Source organism: Taeniopygia guttata, chromosome 4A (assembly GCF_048771995.1).
Source record: "Taeniopygia guttata chromosome 4A, bTaeGut7.mat, whole genome shotgun sequence".
NCBI lineage: Eukaryota > Metazoa > Chordata > Aves > Passeriformes > Estrildidae > Taeniopygia > Taeniopygia guttata.
The window spans coordinates 11,104,925-11,129,187 of NC_133029.1; the positions used below are offsets into that span (position 1 = coordinate 11,104,925).

General features: G+C 40.2%; 1 protein-coding gene across 2 annotated transcripts; it reads left to right on the plus strand.

Moving 5' to 3' along the window:
• VSIG1 (V-set and immunoglobulin domain containing 1) lies at positions 1-24,263 on the plus strand. 2 transcript variants are annotated; one of them, XM_030272305.4, is made up of 8 exons: positions 1-163; positions 3,466-3,626; positions 9,455-9,562; positions 15,505-15,703; positions 17,294-17,449; positions 18,111-18,230; positions 18,959-19,085; positions 20,505-24,263. In XM_030272305.4, the coding sequence occupies exons 1-8, from the start codon at positions 127-129 to the stop codon at positions 20,686-20,688; spliced, it is 1,092 nt and encodes a 363-aa protein (XP_030128165.4). In that variant the 5' UTR covers positions 1-126; the 3' UTR covers positions 20,689-24,263. The 2 variants fall into 2 exon arrangements, with proteins under 2 accessions (XP_030128165.4, XP_002192725.5); XM_002192689.7 differs by lacking the exon at positions 9,455-9,562 and having other exon boundaries at positions 5-163.

The following is a 24,263-nucleotide window of genomic DNA, read 5'->3' on the forward strand; positions in this document are numbered from 1 at the left end:
GTTGATACACAGCTGATAAGGGAAACAAAAAACCGACTTAAAAAAATAAACCAGTTCAGTTTCAGTCGAAGCCAGAAGCAGCTCTGGTCTCTTTTCTCTCCCAGCATCAAGGAGGTGTGTGCAACAATGCTGAAGATATTTCCAATTCTAGCCATCCTTGCAGGTAAGAATAACAAACTGATCGAAATAGCGCTGGAACAAAAGAGCCTGTGGAAGTAAGAGGGCAGATGAAGATGATTGGCAAACTGGGGGAACTTTTGAGATTAATTATTTCAGGATGGGATAAAAATTATGGCTATACTGCCAGACCATCCTCTGGAAATCCACAAACTGACCCCAGCCTGGTTTTGAGCTTTCTGCTCAAGAACAGAATTTTGGCTTTGGTAGTTTAATGCTTTGCTCTGATGTCAGGAAGAGGCAAAGAACCTCTTCCTGCCATGCACAGAAGTATGGAGTGTTCAGGTCTTTCAGGTGTTTCAAGGTCAGGTTTTTCCATATTTGCCTTTGTCTCCCCTTGATAATAGGGCTGGAAAATGATGCCTCAGTCCCTCAACCTCCAAAAAATTTTGCTTACCACCAAAAGATATGCTCAACTTTAAGCATGCAAAGAATATTTTAATTAAATGAGGACATAATATTTTGTGAACCCAGGAATTTTATGGTATAGTAAAAACTATGTATTATTCATATTTCAAGGGCATTTCACTGTGCTAAGCTTTACTTTTAATATATACAGAAGCAGTTATTTTAATGCTTCATGGAGATAAACAGCCCCTCTATCCACTACAGAAAATGAAAGTTTGTTTCCACATCTTTTCCAGATGGAATGATCTGATTTGGGTGCTATAGAAATATTTTAAGTAGCTACTCCTGGAGTTTCAGTGTTCTAACTCTCACACACATATACGCCCAACAGATTTTTACCTTTGATAGGAAAAGTAGTTCAGAAGTGGTACCATATATACTTTTCAAAGCAATATCCTCTACTTTGAAAGTTCTGGATTTAAGACTAGCAATGTGCCCATGTTGGAGGGCACTACTGACTGGGGGTTTCTGTTGTGGCTCAGAAAAGATCAGCAAACTTGGATTTATTTCATGAGTGTTAAAAACTGCAAAGTGAAAGTGGCAGATTCCTTATTCACTGCAATGACTTTCTCTGTGGGAAGGAAACAGTCTCACTATGATATTGATGAGTAAAGAAGTGGATCAGCCATTTTTAACAAGTTATGGTCCTGTTCACACAAGCTGTTTTCACTGTGTTATTTCTTATTTGTGCACTTTCAAAAATTTAAACCAAAAGGCCTGTATGGAGGAAAGGAGATTAGGGGTTGGAAGCCATAAATGAAAAGTGAAACTGCCATTAACATTCATAGTGAGGAAACAGCCTCTGTAGGGCCAGTTCACTCTGCTGTCAGTCAAAAAATCCATGTTGCAATTAGCATTGGTTTAAACAGCCTTTTTACTCGAATGAAGATTATTTCAATTAAATGTATTCAAAATATAGTTTTATGGAAACTAGAATGCTTTGTGGAGTATATGTTGCTAAAATTAATTTATTCTGGAAAAGCTTTTAACAGTCAAACTCTATGGCACTCCTGACTCTAAAACCAGAGAATGATAAAGTAAATATGCAGAGCAGATGACTCTGGATGGATGTTTTCAGCAGAATAACATTGTGTTGAAAGAGAGTACCTTTAATCCTGCAAAGAGCAGAAAATAAATACACTTTAACTGTGCCAGGAAATGATCGTCCTCTGGCCAACACTAATTCTTAAAGCTGAGAACGGTGAACTGAGATACCTAAAATAATATGGCACAGCTTTTCTATCAGATCTCAGTAAGGACTAAGCTGCTGTGAACTCACAAGACAAGCAGAACAGGCAACCACTCCTGGGATCCCCTCTTTCCCCAGGGCAGGTTTGACACATTTAGGTCAGTCTCCAGCCATTCCTGTAACACGATATTATATGTCTTCACATATAATATAAATCTTCTTGTAGTTTAAACCCATTAATTTTCATCCTAGCTACCATCAACACGGAAATACATTTTTCCTTTCCTCCTTGCAGTGAGATTTTACTGTTAAAGCCATCAAACAAGGAAAACAGTTCAGAAAGGTTGGCATATTGTATTAACTCATGAATTTACCGTATTTACATGGTTTACAAAGACAAAATAGATAGTTTCTTTCTATAAACAATTTTTTTCTCACACAGGGCTGTTAATTTCAGCTAAATACTCTTTAGTATTACTGCAGATTCTGCTTAACTCTCAAAAGCAGCACCCCAACATAAGATGCACAGATCCTGCATTGAGAAAAATATTTTACATCTTTGTCTCAATCATTAATATATGCAGTAAACCCATATGAAAATGATTATAACATTAAATTCTCACTTTGCCTATTTTGCAGAGAAAGGTCCAAAATGTTTAATGTTTTCCATCCCATTCAAAAGAAAAACATTCTCAGTCAGACTCTTTAGACATTAACTTCCAAACTGGATTCAGTGACCTACCAAAACCCTGAAATTCAGACCTATTTTTCTGACAGCTCTATCTTTGCTGTCATGTGTCATCATGGCTAATTCACAGAGGATAGAAACAGATAAATACTGTAAGGTGGTGCTTGATTCCTTTCATTACTGTGATTGTGTAGTTAAGACTGATCAGAGTCTTGGGAAGGGCTCACAAGTTGTGTTTGCTCCCTTTCTGCTCTGAGCACAACAGAAAGGGCTGCTCGAGTTACCAAAGAGCTCCCTGCAACCCACACAGTGAAAGCACTTCCAAAAAGTTTTGTTTGATTTTTCCAATGTAATAGCATTGGGAAAAAAACCCAGCTTCTGAAGGTAAACACTTAGAAACCTAAACAAAAGCAAATTAATTAGCAAAAGAAAAGCTGCTAGCCCAGCCTGAGGGATCCAACAGTGCCACCGAGTCCCAGTCAGAACATAAGGGCGTGTGAAGTGAGAATACGGTAGGTGATGATGCTCCACAATGAAGGAGATCAGAATTCTAATGAAATAACTGAAAAAAAAAAAAAAAAAAAAAAAAAAAAGGACAAGAAATATGTAAGAGAGGGGTAGACACAGCTGTGACTGAGAGTGCAAGCACAGGAGAGCATTGTGAGTGCAGAAGAAAGGTTGAGTTTAACCACAGACTCTTAGTGAGAAGATGAGTATCAGCCAATGAGAACAAGTCTGGGTTTAGGAACTCTGCTTTTTAAGAATACTATTTGTTGTAAGGGCACAAGTATTCTGGGGGATTTATTTGCTTGCTAGCTTTTACCCAGTCCCAGCTTGTTATCTCTGAAATTTCCACACAAAGCCCAAGGGAAACTGTACTGAAAAGGAGAACAGCCAGACACATCCTACAGTTTCTTCAATAACCCAGTAGTTAATTCCTGCAGGGCTCCCAGGGCCAGCCCCAACTGATCTCTCCTCTCCTCTCCACATTTCCTGCCCACAGGCCACACCAGTGGGGTCGTGGTGACCGTCCCTGAGAAGACAGTGAATGTCACCACAGGTGGAAATGCAACCCTCCTCTGCACATACACCAGTAATGGACCCCTGGAAAATTTCTTTATTCAGTGGAGTTTTTACAGTGCCAAAGAGAGCCAGCTGCATACCGTAAGACATTTATTTATTATTACTTTGAAATTGTATTTGAGATATCCTTAAGTCCTCAAAGAGTCATGTTATGTTTCATGGGGTTATCCTTACTACAGACCAGGAAATGTTGGGGTTCCTACCCTAGAGATTAAGGACTGGGGTGCGGTGACATTTAGGGGCAGATGAACAAATTATCTAGGCTCCTAGTTCCCACTGACATGCCTGAATGTGTTCACAAATTGATGAGAAAGTACAAAAGTGATTCATGTGCTCAAACAACTTGCTCCGTCACACAGGAAGTGTGAAGCAAAGACCAGGTGTCTAAAAATCACACAAGTGCTGCAGCTTCTGGACCAGCTCCCTTTTCTCTTGTCTGGCAGATATTTCCTGCCATTGTGAAAGCTGCTTTCCTGGTGAGACGCCCTTGCCTATGACAATGTGTTGTTCCCCATTTAAGGGTCAGATGAGAGCTCCTTGACTCAGGCACTGCAGTTGCCTCTTGGCAGCTCAGTAAAAGGTGCTGTGCCTGTGGACTCTGAGCACAAAGTGAGCAGCAAGTGTTGGCAGCACTCTGCAGAAAGTTGTCATAGCAGGAAATTTGCCACAGCAAACTTGCATTGATATTTCCCAGCATCCCATGGCTGTCACTGTGGAAGCAGAACAATTACAGGTCAACAGCAAATGGCCCCTGCCCTTCCCAAGACCCCAAAAGGCTGCAGAGCCAAACAATCTCATACTCTGGGGGAAATGAGACTGTGTTGTAGACTGGAGTGTCAGCATGGATGGGACTGGGAAGGACACCAATACCAGGCAGTGACTTGGTCTAAGCCTGAGCCTCTCATGTGGCTGTAAAGACCTTGCAGAGCAGCCTGGTCTGCCTGGAAGGAGTCAGGGATGGGATGTATATCTGCCTATATGTACTCACACTACTGCCCAAACCAAGAACTATCTGTTAATCTCATGTTTTAGTGGGGAAATGAACCCATGAATTTCATTCCCAGCATAACACATAGAGTATGAGCTCCCATCAGCCCGGTCCTGGCAGGTGGTGAGCTGTCAGCAACACATTTCTTTATAAGAAGAAACCCTAATTAGAAGTGTTGCTGAATCCTTGAAGACGACTGAGATTCCTTTTCCATGCCCTGGTGTCAGGCCTGTGCTTGTGGGACAATCATTTCCCGTTGTTTTTATCCTTTTGCCAACATTTTTTTCCTGGAAGTTCAACCCTCCTGCCTGGTGTTCCAGCTGAGAGTTGATGTAGAGATGTGACTTGGAGGAGTGTCAGAGTCCACACTCAGGATATTTTTGTCCTGTTCATTATTATTTCCTAATAATATTTCAGTAGGAGGCTTGCCATTGCTGGTACAGGTGCACCTTCCATTTGGTTTATCAATTACAGCAGAATTAGCCTGTAATTTGCAGCATGTGCAGGTTGTAATTTATTTGGCATTGAACAGCAGTAGCCAAAATATAAGAAATGGCAATTTAACCTAAGACAGAACTGCTAACTCACCTGCAGTATATCACAGCCACAGATAAAGCCTGTACCAATGCTGAGTACAAACTCTGGGCCCATCCCAAATTCTGACTCCAGCTGAATGCCAGACTGATGTAGGCACACCTCGCCTGATTGTGTAGTTGAGTAGTTGTTACTCATTGTTTGCTTTCCTCAAGTTAAAACTCATTTATTAAATGAAGAATTATTCCTGAAAGGGTGGTAGCTGCAGGTTTCCTAAGTTGTATCTAGTACAATATATTATAATTTTGATCCAGTATGTTACATCTTAAATTATAATTGCTTGTTCAGGAGGGAAGTACAGCACTGACATAGGATCAAGATCATCTTCTCTAAGTTTGGTTAGAATCTTTCTGTTCTACTTGCATCAAATTTTCCATATTGCAACACACTAAATGCCATACATTTTTCTGGTCACAATCAAGAGAAATAAGTAGATTGCAGTTATAAGTATTTTAGAGGGAGAATCACAGTTTCAAGATATACAGGAGGGGAAAACCATTTGTAAACTGTGGCTAATTATAAGAAAAATACCCCCTGAAAATTACAGTCATAGAGTACTATGGGTAGTTCAGAATACACTCAACAAGACCTAACCCATGCAAGACTACCAGATGTCAGGGAAACGTAATGGATCAATCCCTCCAGTGCTCCCTCCTGGCTTCTGCAGCTCTCACTGCAAGCACAGGGAAAGCTGTGCCTATAAGGTCCATGAGAAACACTGCTGGGGAAAATTGCAGCTGGATTCCCCCATCTGAAAGTAATTTCACAGCAAATTCACACATTTGTAATGGCTGCATTTGTGATAGGTGATTTGCATTTTCATTACATAAAGTCAGTTCAGTCTGGAAAGGCCATGGGTTAGTGCTAATCCCCTTCTCCTTGAACACCAAGGCACAATCTCCTCTCCCTGCAGCTCCAGTTCTCCTGGGCTGGCAGTGGGGGCTCAGAGGGTTCCCTTTGCTCCCTGGAACCTGCTGCTGTCCCTGGAGGGTGCAGGACTGGGGCACTGCTCTTTTTAAAATGCTTTCAGCAATGTTTTAATTCAGTCTTGTATTACTTGACCCTGTATCCTTTTACCACCAGCTGGCAATTCCTTACTGTTTTGAACCTATTCACAATAAAATTAATGGTGTTAATGCAAACACTGGGAAGAAAGGCTTGTGATTGCTTGTGGAAAATATGATTTAAGAAATCACACAACACAGCTGAACATAAAGTTGGATTTTCACTCTCCCTCTGAATGAGGCTGGTATTTCTATTGCAGGCTGATGACTCTGAATTTCAGAAAGGATTGGGAGCCTGAAAGCCCACATGTTTTTCTCCCACAAGTTTAAACAAAAAGATAATCTCTCTACAAACCTTGCTCTGCCCTGGTGGCTTGGCACATTGCTGAATTAAGTTTCACATTTTGTTCCAAGTAGGGAACAAATGCATGAAAATGGAGGAGGTTGCCAGCTTTGGCTTTCATTGTTTAGGTAAAACAATACTAATATACTATTTAAAAATATATTTATTATGTTAGTAAGATGACAAACCCAACTATATTGGAAAGACTGGCACCATATCTTACTGAATACCAGAACAATAGCTTGAATTTTAACTGGAATAAAATGATTTAATTTTATGAGCTACTTAGATTCTTCTAACAGATCCATAACAAATTACCAAACACTTCCTTATAAATAGCGTATATTTGCCCTGAAAAAATTGTTGAAAATTCTGGCTCTACTAAAAATTTGCCATTTTTTCAGCAACTAGTTGGATAACATTTTCAAATTCCATTTTTGAATATTAGAAAGTTCAGCCAAATATTTTGAAGACAGGAGACTTAGAAGTTTTGTAAAAAATTACAGAAAATACATCTTCTTCCACCTACTAAATTTTAAAATCATCCTGACAACTTAATAAATGTTAAAATAATCCTGACTTACTGAATGCTAGATGTCTTGATGAACATGTCATTCACACGGGTACTATACTTAAAATAATAAGGCTAAGCAGAGGAGATATTCTCTATAACAAATATGCATGGGAAAAATTATTGATTTTAATAAATATTGTTTATTTAAACAATTGATAACATGGCCCTTTCTCTCCACAATGGCAACAAGTAACAGAGCAAGCTAAAAACATTATATACATATATAAGTATTATATATAATTAAGACAAATTTATACCATTAAGAAGCTTTTGGCTTTAAGCATTAAGGAATGGGAGGGTTAAATTACTAAATTTTAGGACATAACATATAAAAAGCAGAGGCCCTTAGCAATGTGCCCTTTAATGCTGAATTTAAGTTTTAAATAAAAATTCCCAGGCAAGGATCTTGAGAACTTTGCAACACTGAGTGATCTCTATTTTACATCTTGACAAACTGAGGCTAACACTACTCTGCTCACCCAGGGTACACCACAGCCTGGCCTGGTTCATAAGGTGAAGTCTCAGTTCCTGCTAGGACCTATATCTGTGCTTCATTTCGTGCTCTGAGTCACTCAGCTGGCCCCAGTGCAAAGCACCTAAGTAAATGTTTGAGAGCTGAAGCCTCTGTTGACTCTTCACAGGCCAGGCTGCAGCCTTGCAAAGCTAAATACAACTCCTGAATCAAACCTGGGCCACACCTTGAGCCTCCAGCCCGGGCCACCCACAGCTAAAGTCAATGAAATGATCAGGGACACTACCTGGCTAACCAAGATGTGCCCAGGGCAGCATTCTTGATTGAAATTTTGAATTCATTATACGAGTAAAGGTCATGGATGCCTGTTACTTTTAGGCAAAACAGAATTATTGATAGGCTTCTTACGAAAATCTTCTCCAAAAACAAGCAAGCTCGTGGCACATTGGTCAGGGGACAAGGAGAGAAAGCCCAAAAGAGGAAAGAGGCAAGCAGAGTGACCTGAGCAAAGATGCATCAGCTCCTTCCACCCTGACACCCCAAATTCAGATTGTCAGTAGTCCCAACACAAAGCAAGGCACAGCCGTGGCCACTGGGCTACCCCATGTTGTAAATGCAAGCAAACCCGATGGGAAGAGATGAGGATGTCTGACTCAATTCAGAAGGCTGAATTATTTCTTTATTATAATTATGCAAAAATACATTAATATACTATGTAAAGGAAGATACCAAAAACTACAAGCCTACTTGTTCTAACTCTATCTCTAACTAACATAACTGGTGACCCTCTCGAGAGTTCAGCCCCAGGTGGGTTGGATTGGCCATCAGGTTCAAACAATCCTCACCAGAATCCAATCAAGCACTCACTCCAGGTAAACAATTATCCAAACACAATCCACATGAGAAAAACAAGGAGCAGAAATATAAATAGTTTTCTCTTTCTGTCTCTCTGTGCACCTCTATGAAAAATCCTGAGAGAGCGAGAAATCTGCTACCACAACCCCAGGTGAGAGCCAGAGGCCAGCCAGCCCTGTATGTGGGGGGATTCCATATTAGCTTCTGAAAGAAGAAATTCCCCTCCATGTAGTCTGAGCAGTTCAGGGAACACCTTCACTCACTTTCAGCCATGAGACACCTGAGATCTGTGCTGCAGAGGCTGTCAGTGCTGCAGGGGACACCAGCCTGGGAGCAGAGCAGCCCATTCCAGCCCATGAGAAAGATGAGCCTGTGTGAAGCACCTCCTGAGACAGTACAGGAAACCTTCTTGGAAAGGGCCTCTCTCATCCATAAGCATTTCTTTTTGCCTAGAGCTGTTTTTTTAAAACTGAGTTTTATCTAGCACTTAGATGACTGATTTCATTCCAGCCAGGACTGCACCTCAGCTTATGGATCTCAAAACACTGCAAAACCTGTACTGTAAGTGGCAGTGTAAAGTAAAGGGCTACATATGGCCTCTGTTTTTTATATGTTATGTCCTAAAATCTAGTGATTTAGATGACAGAGCAGGCACTGTAAGGAACAGCTTCATGGGAAGCAACACCTCCAGAGCAGAGGAATGGAGCTGCTGTTGTCACTGCTGTTGGAGTGACTCGGGATGTCAGTGGGACTATGGGGGACTGCCTGTGGTTATCACAAAGGGAAGTGCAGACAAGAAGAAAATAATCAGGTTGCAACTGGGGTGTTTGGAGCAGACATTAGATTTTAATCTTAGTTTACCTAATTTTAGGTAGAATTTAGGAATAAGCTTGTTTCATCCTGTGGTTGACAAGGCCTGAGACACTTTCTGCACAAAACAGTGAACATGAGGCACTCTGGCCTTGTGATCAGCATGGATGGTAGGTGGGGAGCTGTGTGGAGAAATGGCTCTTTGATTTTGGGGGAACATTGAAAGTCTCATTTAACTCTCAGATCAGCACATTTTTGCTCAAATACAGCATTACCCGTGCCATGGTATTCTGAGTATGGATGAAAAGTCAGTCAGTCTTTGTCAAAAGACGGTGTATGTGACAGATGCACGGGGAAGATGTAGCTGGAGATACAAGGTAAGAAAACAATCCCCATAATCTTAAGGGGGAAACAGAGCTAAATAGCTTCTACTAGATTTATGCTACTGTGAAACCTGTATTCATATTCTGTATTGAAATCTCACAACCAGCACATGACTGAAATAAGTTGAATCTGATGCATTATCCAGAATTTTTAACTCACCCTATTTTTTATTGCATTTTTCTATGTCAAAATTATTTTGGATGTAGCTTTTGTGTTGGGGAATTCTAGGTGGCTGAACTTGCACCTTCAGGAATATTCTACCCAAAGGGTATCTGAAGGGTGTGTGCAGCCACAAGGAGCCTCTGGGCTGAATGTGAGCAAGACTGGGCAGCCCAAACTTGGGGCTACATATTTACATATTAAAAAAAAATCATCTTTCATCTCCATTCTAGAATATAAAACCATTTTGAGTTGTGATGGCTACTAAGGACACTGAGCTGAACCAGCTTCCTCTCAGCTCAGCGTCCCAGCCATAATCCATCCCAAACTCTGACTGCAGCAGGGTTCCTATCTCACCAGGAGGTACAGGGCACAGCCAATGTAAACTGACATCTAATAATAACTGCTGAAGAGCAGTTACACCAAATGCACTAAGAAAACACATTTGTTCTTGATGGGAATTGTTCACTAATAGTTCAGCCACAATAATGATACTGTGAGAACATGAAAGAGCTGCTCCTTCAATATATTTGCATCAGTTAAAGCTGCTGAATGATTAATCCTCTAAAGACTTCTGACTCCCTCCCTTGCTTCTTCTACCAATGCACTATTGTGACAAGACACTTCTTGTCATTGTTAATATCTTCAATTCCCAGTGCAAAAAGCCCAGTAAGGGATATCCCTATAATATCCCTGCTACCTTCTGGCAGATCAGAGTTTTGACAAAAATGTGTGAAAAGAAGCGGTGGATGAAATAAGGGATTTGGGCCCAGACTCAGCCATGTGACATGTGTCAAAGAAACCAACATATGTGTGGACATTTTCTTTCTTAGTTCAGAATCTGAGCTTTGGGCCTTCATTAACACTCTGACTGTGTGGCATTTGTTCTCTCATTAGATGGTAAGATGCTTAAGGAAGTGATGAACATTTTCCCCCCTTGTTATTTTATAAATTCTGTCTGTCCTCAGAATTCAAAAAGAGATCACAATCTCAAACCAGTAAAGTCATTAATATCCTCCATTTTCTAGTAGCTTGAGAAATGTCAAACAGAAAATGACAAACAGTGACACGGCCCTCAGGATGCTGGAGCTTTCCAGCTCTCCAGGCAAAGACTGTGAGTCACACACTGAATCCATCAGAAAAACATCATCCAACAGGATCCTGGAGCTTTACATGTGCTGGTGGGGGAAAGGGAGAAGAGACTGGGGGAGGAAAGACAGGTACTGGAAAAGAGGTCATGTCCTGAAACTGTCCTCCAGTCAGGAAGTCGAGGTTCTGTGGAGATGAAGCAGGACACTTTGTAATGCCTCTTCAAGTGCATCTCATAACTTCAATATCCATAAGTACCAGGCATGTACAGCATTGTGATGCAGTGACTCCAGGAGATGGGGGTGGGAGGAGTATTGACCTGGAAATTATGAAGGAGTCCATCCAAAGCCATCTGAAAGACACATATTTACACAAATTCTAGTATATATTTGTCCTGTCAAAAGAAGAAGAGAAGCAGAGGGAGGCATGATTCTTCTCATTTCCTCCCTGCTTATTCACACACACCCTTCACACCCTAAGAAAGATCTTTCTACAGAAGTTGTACAACAAAAACCTCTAGGTGGGTTCCTCACATTGCTGAACATCTGGCAGCCTTTGAAGTCCTCAACTCAGCCTCAGCTCTGCTGACTGCTTCCTCTGCAGGCAAATTCATTCTCCACCATCACAGGAGAAACTGCCTGTGGACACGAAGGGTAAGCACAGCACGGCCTCAGAAGGCCTGGAAGGATGGCCAGAGACAGCAGCTCTAGGCACTGCCTGGCCCACAACCAGCTAAACTGCAACCCTTTCTAAGGTCAGAGATGTCTTTGGGCAACTTTGCTGTTTAGCAGAAACTAGTGACTCAGATTATGAAGTTATTAGGGAAAACAGTTTTAGGAGTGATAATCTCCACTCCTTTTTTCTCAGTTGTTTGATTAGTCACCCAGGCAGCTGCTTTCATGAAATGTGAAAAGGCACCATATATTATATGACTTGCCTGAACAAACTAGCTGGTAAGGAGGAATAACAGCCATTAATGCACCCTCGATCTTGTTTCTGCTCTGGTAAATCATCAACTTCACTAGAGCTGCTCATGATTTGCCTGAGGACATGAAAAGCTTTTTGTTTGAAGGGGAGCACAGCAGATTTCTTTTGTATTTTTTTGCATTCAAGATGGTGCAATTAAAATATATTTATCACACCAGATTAAAAAGGTTTCCAGAAAAAGTCTACCATTGACTAAATATACAGTTTTCCCATACACACATTTTTGGTAATATGCAAAGAAAAGTCAATGATGTGTGTCATAGGAGAAAACATTAGCTGGCAGTTGCCCAAAACCAAAAAAGTTTTCCATATCTTCAATAGGAAACAATATTTTTACTTTTGAATCAAAACAGAAAAACTTTTGCAAAGCATCAGTTTTCTGAAAGCCAGAACCAGCTTTTCAAGGACAGCATAAAACCACTTTGAACCAGGGTTTAAAATATCCATTTTGAATGTATTGTTTAAAATGGACTATGAATTCACAACCAATTAACTGAAACATATTCCTCTTAAATGAAATTTCCTGTGTACACAACCCAATCATACCTCTGGGACAAGATATACACTCAGCAATTAATCAGAACATTAGTCAGCCTTTTTGGTGTTTACCACCTTCCTTCAAGCAATGAACTTCAGAGCCAGGGAGATAAGCAAGGAACAAGAGAGAACAGAGAGCAGGCAGGAGCCTGCAGAGGAACTGAATACATTGCCTGTGAATGTTTCACTGCCTTTATATTCATGGCTGACCAAAAATGATCCAGTAAGACTCTGTTTGATTCTATGAAGAGAAGAAATAGTCTCTGCTGTGTTGGCACCTGCCTCAGATTTAATAATGTATACAAAGTATTTTCTCTACATTAATTGACTCAGAAAGAGAGAACATAGGATTTAATTTTCAGTGCATTGTATGAGGACTGGAGCATGTAATCCACCCTGACTCCAGATCAAACACACCAAGGAGCATTTGCTCCTCTACAGCATTTACTGGCATGCCCTGGCTGCATTTACAACGTGCAGTGCCAGTCTTATTCCCAGGAAGATGGGCTGTATCTAAATGAGCATCCAGTGGACCCCTTCTGCTACTCTTTATTCACATAATCCCAGATCACTCTCAGGTAGACTGAGTAGAATTTAGCCCCTTTTTCTGATAACCAAGCCTTTAATAGGGTATGATGGGCCTGCCACTTCTCTCTTGCTGCAGCAAGACACACTTGACTTCATTTAAATCATTGTAAAACTTCTGTGTAAGGAGCTCATGGAACCCCTTTCACTGCCCTGCTCCAACAGTGCAGTTGATGGAGAGGAGATGGAAATCCAGGCCATCACTATTGAGAGCTATCAAGGGACATCAGCCTCAGAAGAGGCTGAAGTCAGAAATCACAGTTCTTGTAACTTCAAACTCTTGCAAGAAACAGTGACAAATATTAGTCTGCTACTGCTCACACTCAGATAAATGTAGAATGAGACTAATGTGGCCAGTGTGTTTTTGTAATTACAGCTAGACAACTTTTTTGATGAGTGATTTTCTTAAACCAAACTCCCTATTTTGAACACTTTCTTTCCCCAGGGAATATAGCGTGTCCATCCAGACTCTGGTTTGGCAATAGAGTTCCATCTCTAGACATTTGCAAAGCATAAAATCAGTTTTAAAACTGATGGTAGTGTATGCACACAATGGAAACTGGAAGGAGTATCCAGCTTCAGCTGACTTTCTAACCAGGTCTGTCATCGAGCTGACTCTGGTACCTCTTATGCTTCCCCACTGTACCAGCAGTGCTCCACACCTTGGGAATGCTTTGGTGTTCAGAGCCCTGCATCAATTGTACCTGGTGTTTGTAATCCTGGGGCAGGGAAAGATAAAGTCTGGCTGAGGAGTATGCAAAATTGCTCCTGAGATAGGGCCAAGCTGCAGTCCTGGAGCTGCTGGTGCTGTGCAGGCTGGATTCTGACCTTCATTTCAAAGCCATATCTTTGCATAAACCAGTTGTGTTCTGACAGTTTTGGAGTGTACCTTGCTTTAAGCTAATAAAGGCTTTTAGATAACATTCCTTAAAGACTTCAGTCAACACCATATCAGGGAGGATAAATAGAATTAAGAATTAATATTCTTAATTCAAAAATGCAATCAGTTGATCTGCAAAGTAAAGCAAGTTGTACTTCTCACCTGGGGATCTGCTGTATCCCTAAAAGGCAGGGAACTTTGACCAAAAGGAAATTTTAATACTAGTCAAGTGAGAATGGCCTGGGAAGAGGAGATTGTGAAACTTTTTCCTACAAGCATTTTCCCACTATTTCCATTAAAAAACACGCTGTTACTTCAACTTTGCTGATGATTCTGGAATACTGCCAGTAGGAACAATGTTAGATCTATGTGGGTCACAACCTGTAATTCTATATGGACACCTCTCACCAGTTTAGAGAAATGACTGAGTGTGCTGAACTGCTCACTTTGCCTAGTGTGTGTATGCAGACGCTGGGGGAACATATTGCCTACCTAAACACTGTCACTTTCCTACAACACTGTCATTAGCACCTCAGAAAAACAATTCAAAAATCATAGTTTTCTACATCTTCGTTCTTTCAGATTTTCGTTTCAGAGCAGAGTTAGACTGGACAGAGGGCAGGCATTCCTTGAGAACTACTATATTACCCCAGAGCAGATGAGATACTGCAGTTCCTAAACAGACTCAGGGCTCAAAGCTCAGACTGCCATCCAGGCTCTGCAGTCAACACTATTCTACCTCTCCTTTCCATCAGCAGACAACAATTTTGGGCTTATGAGGCCACTTCTATTCCACAATGCTGCTAAGAGCAATTGATACTACTGAAGTCAGTGAAATCAGTCAATGTTAAATCAGCAATTTTTACTGGGGAGGAAATGCTGCATTCCTTAAAAACTTCCATCCTTACTATGCCTATCATTTGGCAAATCATTTTTTTACTATTTAGTAAAAGGGGAACTTCTTGATCCCAAGTAGGAATCCCCCAAGCGATGAGGCCACCAGGTATTTTTCACTTCCTCCCTGATATAAACTCAAAAAACCAAGACAGTCCATGACACTGCCTCCAAAGCTGATGACACAAACAACAGCATGGCTGCTCTAATTGCATGTGTGATGACTCTGCTCTGTTCTTGTACTGAATCCTCATGGCCTTCAAATTTACTGCTAACAGATCAAGTGCCTTGTTTGCTTAGGCCTTTGTCTTGTGAATTCATTTCAGTCCTCTGTTTGCCAGATTCTGTATTTGGAAAGCTCTGCAGCCACCCACTTTTTCCAATGACAGGTCCCTCCTTGTCATAATCTTCTACTGAGCCGCTTATTAATGCTATCACAAATGATCAGTGCTTCACTTAATATCATTATTCACTGTGCATGAGTTAGCATTTTTTCACAAAATTGTCATGATTGTCAATGGTCTCGTTTTTGTTTTTGCAATTGCATCAGTCTGAGCTTGGGGTATCCACAAAGACCTACCTACTGCCAATTACACAATTAAAAATACCATTTCTGAAAAGCTTGTCTTTTAAGAAGCTTTAGAAGTAGGTATTCAAATGTACTATGTTTTCATTCCTGCTTTCTTGGGAGAGGAGGCAAGAAAGGGAGTGACATTGCTTGGCTTTAATCAGATATTCTGAATACCAAACAAAGCAGCAAGAAGATCTTTTGTTATTAAACTAACAATTGTTTCTTTATCACAGATCTATTATTATTCAGGAGGCCAGTCTTACTCCTATGGAGCATTTAAGAACAGGGTAACAGCTTCAACAAGTCCAGGGAATGCATCAATAACAATCTCCAACATGCAGCCCTCAGACACTGGTTCCTACACCTGTGAGGTTTTCAGCCCTCAAGGTGATGCTGGACAGAGTCAAAAATCTATGATTGTCAATGTGCTGGGTAAGTGCCTCCCCTCTCTATTGCTGTATTGTCTTTTTCATCCCATATTATGAAACACTGAATTCACAGCTCAAAATGCGTCGGGCCAGAGGGAATAAGAGGCAGTGGTAAACAAGGCCCACGATGCAGAGGAAGCTCCCTGAGTCACTGCTGCAGTGCTTGCGAGGGCTCTGGAGGCAGGCAGAGCCTGGCTGCCCTCTAGCTTCCAGCACAGCTGACCTGCTTCCACTCCACAGCTGCCTTTGCCCGAACTGCATCAAATCTCACTCTCCCACCACTGCCCTTCAGAGTCACTTTGTGCGCTCAAAACCTTCCCTTATGGAAGCAGGTATGAGGGTGGCTAGAATTACCCAACCTCACTCCATTTTTCAAACTGGAAAACAAAGTGATACTAGTTTTGGTTAAAATAAAACATCATTTTAGCTGGGAGTGCCAACTTTTCACTAAAACCATTACATGCAGCCCAGCACAGTCCAAAACTTCACTAATTTTATCTAATGTTGATCATGGTGACTTGCATAAATCTAGGGAGAAGAAGCAGCACAGCCCAAGAGTTCTGACTCACATCAATTCCCAAAACCTCTAGAAACTTAGTATTGTTGATTGAAAGTAGTACAAAGTTTGTTTTGTGTAGAAGAAAGCAATTGTTAAACCATGAACAGACAGAACAGAAAGGATGAAAAGCAGTGGAATTAGATATTTTATTTCCTAATAAGATTGTACTAACCCTGTATAATAATTCCTTTTATCATGAGAATTCATACCTGATCAGAGTGACAAATCACAGACATACGGGAATGTGATTCCAACATCACTTGCCTATCTTCTAGGGATAAGAAAAAGATATAAGTAAACTGATTTCCTGAAAAACCAAAGTACTGCTGATAATTCTCATCTAAAATTCCCAAAATAAATAGTAAATCTTGGAGCAGTTGAGTAAAAGATTTCACTTTTTACATGAAAACCAGGAAAAGTTGTTGGTTTGGGCTAGGTTCATTGCTGGTGGTTTCCCTTGACAGGGTACTAAAGAATCACAAAAGCATATCTGGAGGTAGGAAATTAAAAACAATGGTGTAAGTGAAGACAGAATCTTCCCTTTTGTGCAAAACGAGGACATTATATAAAAACAGATAGTTTTTTTTTTTAACAGAACTGTAGCTGATTTATTTCCTTCACAACTGTTAATATACTGAAAGAACTGGGCCTTGATCCTCTCCCTCTCTGTGGAAAAGCTCCTGCCATGTCTCTGAAGAAAATGATGCTGCTATGTGGCAGAACAGTGCATGGTGAATAGGGAGTGGCCCATTACAATGAAAATAATTGATAGTTGTAGTCTCAATACCTCCCTAACAGTTAATATGCAAATGGAAGACAATAAAACTGTATCCTAGGCCATGTACATATATTTAATGTTACTCAGTTTTTTACTGGGAGAGGCTTTGATCAGTTCCATAAATGAGACTCTGCTCTTGGATGGAAACCTGTAGATGGGACTCAGGTCTTTGCTCAGAGCAGCAGGGTACCAGAACTTGAGGTGGATGTTTGCAGCCCAGGTATGCACTCCTGATTGTGCCTGTTCTCATTTTACAGTCAAACCATCAAAACCTTTCTGCAAAGTAGAAGGAACCCCTGAAAAAGGCCATCTGATCTACCTCCTATGCAACTGTGAAGAGGGATTGCCTCGCCCCACCTACCACTGGTACAAAGTCGATGGGAACACCCTCAAGCCTGTGACAGAACAACTCGGTATGTAACTACAGGACTAACATTCCATGCTCAAGATCTGAAATTCCAGCATTTCTAATGCTGTGTATCACATAGGCTAATTAAAATTAATCCTCCTCTTCCAATAGTCAATGTCACAGAATTGTATTTTTACTTACTCAGAACAACTGACAGCTGTCAAAACCACAGAATGTTTTTTCTATTTAATACATTAAAAAAAAAAAAAAAAGTTGAAGTCCTGTCGATGTCTTTAAAATGTTAAAATGAGAGAAATATTTATGTCTTTACACCTCTCTTCCCTTGAAATTTTGAGTGAATTTAAGTTGAATCAATTTGTCATTCAAGTAATAGCACATCCTTCCCTCCCAGAAATTTTCTGGACCTGTTACATTTTCATTTGTGGAATCACACAGACAACCATAGTATCAGTGTGGGTAAAAGATCAGCCAGACTGGTTGGCAGAGTAGGGGTTTCTAATACACCCCTAAAGAATCTACTGGAGCAATTTTCAAGGGAGGTAAATGTTTTATTTTAAAGAATATAAAAAAAACCACAGAAATAAATCAATAACTGGTGAACTCTTTTTCTAATATCTGAATAGCTCTGTGTTACCCACTACAGAGAACTGTTTCCCTCTACAGAATACAAATAATAATGTGTACCTGCTCCTCACTTGTCACAGATCCAAACTCTGGCATCCTTTACATTGGCAACCTCACCACCTTTGAAACTGGCTACTATCGGTGCATAGCCAGCAACCTCCTGGGGAACAGCACCTGTGAGCTTGACCTAACAGCAAAATGTAAGTAAAATACATTAATGCCATCACATATTTGATGGAGGACATACACAGCTTGCAGGAAAATTCTTTAACAATTTTGAAGCTTAGATTTGGTTTTTTTCAAGTAAGAACAGGATTTTGAGAGCTGTGGAGTTTCCATGCAGGCCTGCCTAGACTTTACAATGACCTAGAAAACTGATTTAACATCCCCACCTTGATTTCCTGCAAGGAGCAGGAGCTGGATCTGGTTCTGACTGCAGAGTCTTTACTGAGAACAGACAGACAAGGAGTTCTGAGCAGTTTCTTCCAACCAACATTCTCACTGAGGTCTCCCCACCCCAGAAATTACAGCCATCAGTGAAACGTGGTAGTACAAGGACTGGGGCACTGTAGATGTGACCACTAGCTGAAAGACAAAACTAAAGGCAACCTGGATTTCAGGATGTGTTTGCAATGATTGAAAAGCAAAGGCTTTTCCCTCTTGTCAGTATTACAGCCCAATGATTCCCTTAGCCTGGCATAAACAGTCAGTTTGTTGGGATAGGGAGCTACCCCATGAGAAAGAGGCAGCAAAGACCACCTGAGCACAGAGCTCTCACTTTCCTGGAGCATCTTTGCCACCCTCCTGCAAAGAGTTATTTTAATCCAATCCCTTCTTTCTGCTAAAGGCTCCTGCACTAAATTTCCATGGGATTTAGCTATATTACTGCTTCTTTAAAAGTCAAGAAATCTTTTTCTTTCCTTTGCAGATTCAGATGGTGGTATTGTTGCTGGAGCACTGATTGGGGCAATTCTGGCAGCTGCTATAATCTGCATTATCGTCTGGGCCTTAACCAAGAAGGCAAAAAATAGGAAGTCACCAAATAATGAGATGCAGTAAGAATTTATGTTTACTTCATTTTAAGACAAGTATTTCTGTAAAGCACTGCTGCTAATCCAGAACTAAAGTAAAATGCATAATACAAGATTTGAGGAAACTTCCAGAGTTAACATTGGCTTTTGGGGGACTTTTTACCTGTTGCTCTTTTAACAGAAGGTGCCATTGCCCTCTTCCCTATTTTAAAAGGCAGCTACCACTTAGCAGTATCTGAAACAGTGAAGTAAATGTTTTTAAACAATACAAACTAAAGTGGCAAGTTATAAAAATAGCTCTTTAGATTTAAAGTTAATGGGGTCTGTTAAAAGCAGGTGGAGGAAGTAAAAAAAGAAAGAGCAACTAAGGGTCACCTCAGGAAATGTATTGATATTTAAACACAGAGGACTCAGGTCAGTGCTATCTGAAATTACAGGACACACACTTGGGATACTCCCAGGCATCTCAGATTGCAGGAAACACAAGGTTTAGACAACAGAATGGAGCCCAGAATGTCCATTTTGATCCTGCCCTGGAGATGGTTTCTTCTCTGTGCTTTGGTTGCTCATTTTTCCCTTAAATTGCCAAATCTTCAGAATAGGGATAAACTCATGCACTATACAGACTGTATTCATACCATTGATGTAAAATGCTAAAAAACTACATATAGCTGAGGCCAGGAAAAAATCTGTGACTTCCCTGTAGCACAGGTTTAAGACTTCCTATTGTGGAATTCTGCTAACCCAGACCAGTGATCAGTTGCTCATGCACCTGATTTCTGCTTTCAACTGATGTAGCATTAACACCTCGTTTTGTACTTGGATCCTAATAAATCTTACTGCATTGAATTAATCCACTAGCATCTGATATTTTTTACCATGTGAAAGTGCTTCAGTGCTGGGAGTTGGTTTATTATCGTTTTGATAAGACAAAATTAATTAATACCTGTTACTAAAAATATTTTTCTAGATTTCCATATTTTCTAAAATACTAAATATGTTTTATACTACCTTTCCAGATTTTAGTCTTTTCATAATTCTTTTCTGACTGAACTCTATTTTTCATGTAATTCAATGGGACCCCAGATCTACATGGAATTTCCCAGAAAGCTCACATGAAGCAGCAAGTTTTGCTATCACTCCTCAGATGCTGCCAGCACTCAGTTTCCCTTTCCACTTTCTTGGCATAACATTTAAACATACTAAAATCCATTTTACTCTAATGGAATTGCTTAAACCAGCAATGCAGATGTCTTTCTAGCTGTCACTCTTCCTGCCTCAGCACCATGGTGTTGTAACCTTTTCACACAATCTTGAAACAGTCATCATAACATTGGGGTTACTGTTCAGATAGCAAATACAAAGATTCATTAATTTGAAAGACTCTAGTGTACATGGGATTTCAGCATGTGAGATCACAATCCTAATTCTGTCTTTCTGCAGAGAAATGGTTCAGAAACAATCCAATGCAGACTATGTTCAGGTACCCAATGAAGAAAACATTCCTGTGACCACAGTTCCATCGAGCAATGCAACAAATGAATACCCAAGTGTTGATGAAACAGCAGCTCCTGCAACACCTGAAAATGATGAGAAACAAGAAGCAGAAAAAGAAGAAATAGCCTAGAATTTATAATAGAGTTTTCTTTGTCACCTTTGGACCCCTTATACAAAAATTGTTGTCATTGAATTAACATAGAAGCATGACTAAAACTTGCATTCAAGGCATTTTTATTGTGACCCCCTGGGGTGAATCAAAAAGGGTCTGTTACACAGGCACTTTGTTAAAAGCAGAAGATTTAGCCTTTAAAGTGAACCAAATTTCTTTTATTATCTAGTTTTATACTGTACAAAAATTTAAGTATAAGAAGAGTATCATTTACATCAACCTGTTTTGCAAAACTAATTAGGAAATGGGCTGAAGCATTTATCAAAGTAAGAGCTTTCCAGTCAACTACCAGTAATGCTGTGTGTCCACACAGTTCAGAACCACAGCAGCCTTGTCCAGAAACAGAGTTAGCCAACCTGCTTTGTGTGCACCCAGAAGAGTGATCATGGCCAGTACATTGCAGTGTTTCAAGGAACTGATTTTGCACATCAGAAGTAAAAAGAAGTTACATTAATGCCATCAGAATGCTGAAACGGCTGTTGACATCTTAACAGATGTTAAGACCTGAGTCAAGGAAATCTTGTGTGTCTGAATTCCACCTAAGCTAAAAAAGAAAATCCTGGAAAATTTTACCCTGTTTCTCCCTGACATGGAAAACATTCTGTTAACAGTGACCTTCTTGGCTTAGAGCTCCCAAGGGCACCAGCATTCCAGAGTTGTCTGTTTCAGCAATTCTGGTTTTCAGTTTAATGGAACTGGCATTTGGGTACCCAGTTCAGACACAAATAACTGTTTTACACAACAGGAGCTGGAGATTTAAATCCTTTGCAAGGCTTGTCCCAATAGGTATGCAGAGCATCACATTCCTCATGACACACAGATATAGCTGCTTTCAAAACTTAGCAGCAATACTGCTTTCTATGCAGCACATCAGTTTTGATTCCTTCCTCTGAGATGATTTAAATCTCTTTCCAGGCTTGCCCTACCCACTAAGCAACAAACTCATGCTACTTTTCTTCTGGCCTCTTATCCCAGTGTAACAATCTATCTTCTAGAGAGGAAAGCATCAAGAGGGAAGGTAAGTGGTGCAAAGCAAACTGACAGCAGAAGAGCAGAGAGCACCCCTTGGAAGAAGGAAAGGGAATTGAACCATACACACCTGGGTCACTAGACAACCCTTCTCCCTGGGCCTCATTTCTAAGGTTATACAAAGTCAGTTTTTCGTAAAGGCAAAGATAATACTTTCAGAAAAGCTCAAGGATCATGGGGCTTAGACAAATACAGACCCACACCCTTGCTGATACAGGCAGACACTGGTTTCAGTCTCATGCACTGCAGGAAAACATATCTGGCTCAGGGATCTCAAGTTTTATGGCACTTAAGTCTTTCATAGGATCTAATATTCATAAATCCTTTAGTGACTGTTCCTAGACTATAAACATTAGTTATATGCAACATTTATCTTTAAGATTTCTGGGCAAAAATTTTCAGCTTCAGCTTCTACAGCTCTAAGTATGTTTATCAAAATAGTGAGCTTAAAAAAATAAAGATAAAAGGAAAAAAAATATATGGCAATATTTAAGGATATAAGGCATGAGACCCTAGTTATTATTTATTTTGGATCTTCAAGCATAACTATATTCATTGCTCTTTCCTCAGTTTTCTGACATCCAAATATTTTTCCTCGATAGGTGTGTCCCATCAAAGTGTTTAGCTTCATTCCAAAGTAAAAGAGCATTAATGGTATTCTTCTAACACTATTTTAGCCAAAAACTGTGACAGTCTGTGAGGGTCACACCCTTGCTAATACCAATACTGCCATGTTATAGCAATGGATCCTCAGACTCCTCTCCCCAAAATATCCAGGGTAAATCTCAAACTGGGATCCACACAGAAGTCTCCTTAATCAGGCAGCTCTTACTGACTGTGCCAGGCCAAATTCCTAACTCACATCCTGCCATCCACGTTAAGCAGCTTACTGAAAATATCTGATATTGACAGCCAATTTGTGTAGACCTGCAGGATGATGACATTAAGCACAATCAGAAGCAGCAAAGGAACACTCAGTACTACCTGCTGTTCTTTGGGTACTATGTCTTTCTGAAGGTGTTTCCTGACAATATAATTCAAACCAATTATTGGTCCAAAGGCTTGGCTGACAGCAGCAATAATTTTAAATAATTTATCTGACATTCCTAAGCATTCTTTTACTCTTGCCCTTCATAGGAAAAGATTAATGTTTTCATTTAACTGCTGTTGCTGTGTTAGTTCTTCTAATGCCATTTCCTGTATGTGATCTTATCACATTGTTCTTACTGCTACACCTTTCCAACTTCCACATCTCTGCAACAGCACTATTGTGATTGAAGAGGGAACTCTATTACGTGGTCATATTTCTTTTAATCTTTCCTTCATCTCACTTCCCACATTTATCTGTTAGTATTCCTTACCTAACTTGCTACAGTAAGATAGGAGCATATGCTGGCGAAGTTGTCACTAACTTCTATAGATAGTACAGTCTTCCTCGAACAGCACAGGTTTTATATTTGTTCAAAAAGTAGAAATTGCTCATGTCTAAGTTTTTATATAAAAGAAAGGAACAATTGACCATATTCTTGCTAATGATTCTTCTCATACTTCTAACCACCAGTGAGCATAGATGGTAGTAAAAAGGCAAAATAAGAAGCAAAACAGGCTGCTGAGAGTAAGGAGATAAGGAAAATAACCTGTATTTGGAGTGTCTTACCATAGTGTGGTGCTTTCTGTAAGCCTTCTGGCAGATATTTGTTCTCATTTTGGTGTTTATCTATAGTTTATTAAGAAGGATGGGGCACCATTCCCAGCTTCCCACTGATACCCTTGGCAAAGCACAAGTCCAATTAGGTACTGATCCACGGTGTGTAGCTCTAAAGCCATACAGAGCTATGCAGGATGCATAAACATTTTTCAGACTTAGCTTTAGATGTTCCAACACTCTGTGCTGCATGGCCCATTTATCTTCCCATAGGGATTAGGGATCATTAATATGGACACCAGAAATTCAAGCCACCATCTCCTAAGGAAGCAGATTTACAAAGCTACAGAGCAGGGTTTTTTGCCATACAAAGATCAAGAATGAACACAGAACTCTTAGCTTCAGCTGCTCTCCAATCAAATTTTCAGCCATGCCTGTGCAATATACAAGAACCATTTACTCAGTCACGTTCCTCCTTCAATCAAGGTCTGCATGGCCAGAGTTTACTGTACAGGCAATTATCCCTCCTGTTCTTAATGAGTCCCCTCAGTGAAATTTAACCTGCATTTTGTATTCTAAGATACATTTAAAGTCCTTGGTGAAGGTATTTGTTTGGTTCTAAGTTTCTGTCTTGCTTACCAAAATAAATTGCATTACCTTAATCCCTACAAGTCAAACTGTAGAAACTGCCAGCTTGCATTTCACCACATCCTTGAGGCTGAAGATCAAATATGTTGCATTTCTATACTGTGTAACGGAGGCAAAGTTTCACCTTATTGTTCACATCCCAAACATACAAGCTATTTAGAAAATACTGGTTTTCTTATATGTAAGTTTAATAAAGTTTTGTAATACCAAA

What these genes read in the sequence shown, in the direction of transcription:
- VSIG1 (XM_030272305.4), top strand. Translation starts at nt 127, where the DNA reads ATGCTGAAGATATTTCCAATTCTAGCCATCCTTGCAG. An exon ending in AAGAGAGCCAGCTGCATACC is followed by an intron (nt 3,627 to 9,454) that starts GTAAGACATTTA and finishes GCTCAAATACAG; the next exon opens with CATTACCCGTGCCATGGTAT. An exon ending in GCTTGACCTAACAGCAAAAT is followed by an intron (nt 18,231 to 18,958) that starts GTAAGTAAAATA and finishes TTTCCTTTGCAG; the next exon opens with ATTCAGATGGTGGTATTGTT.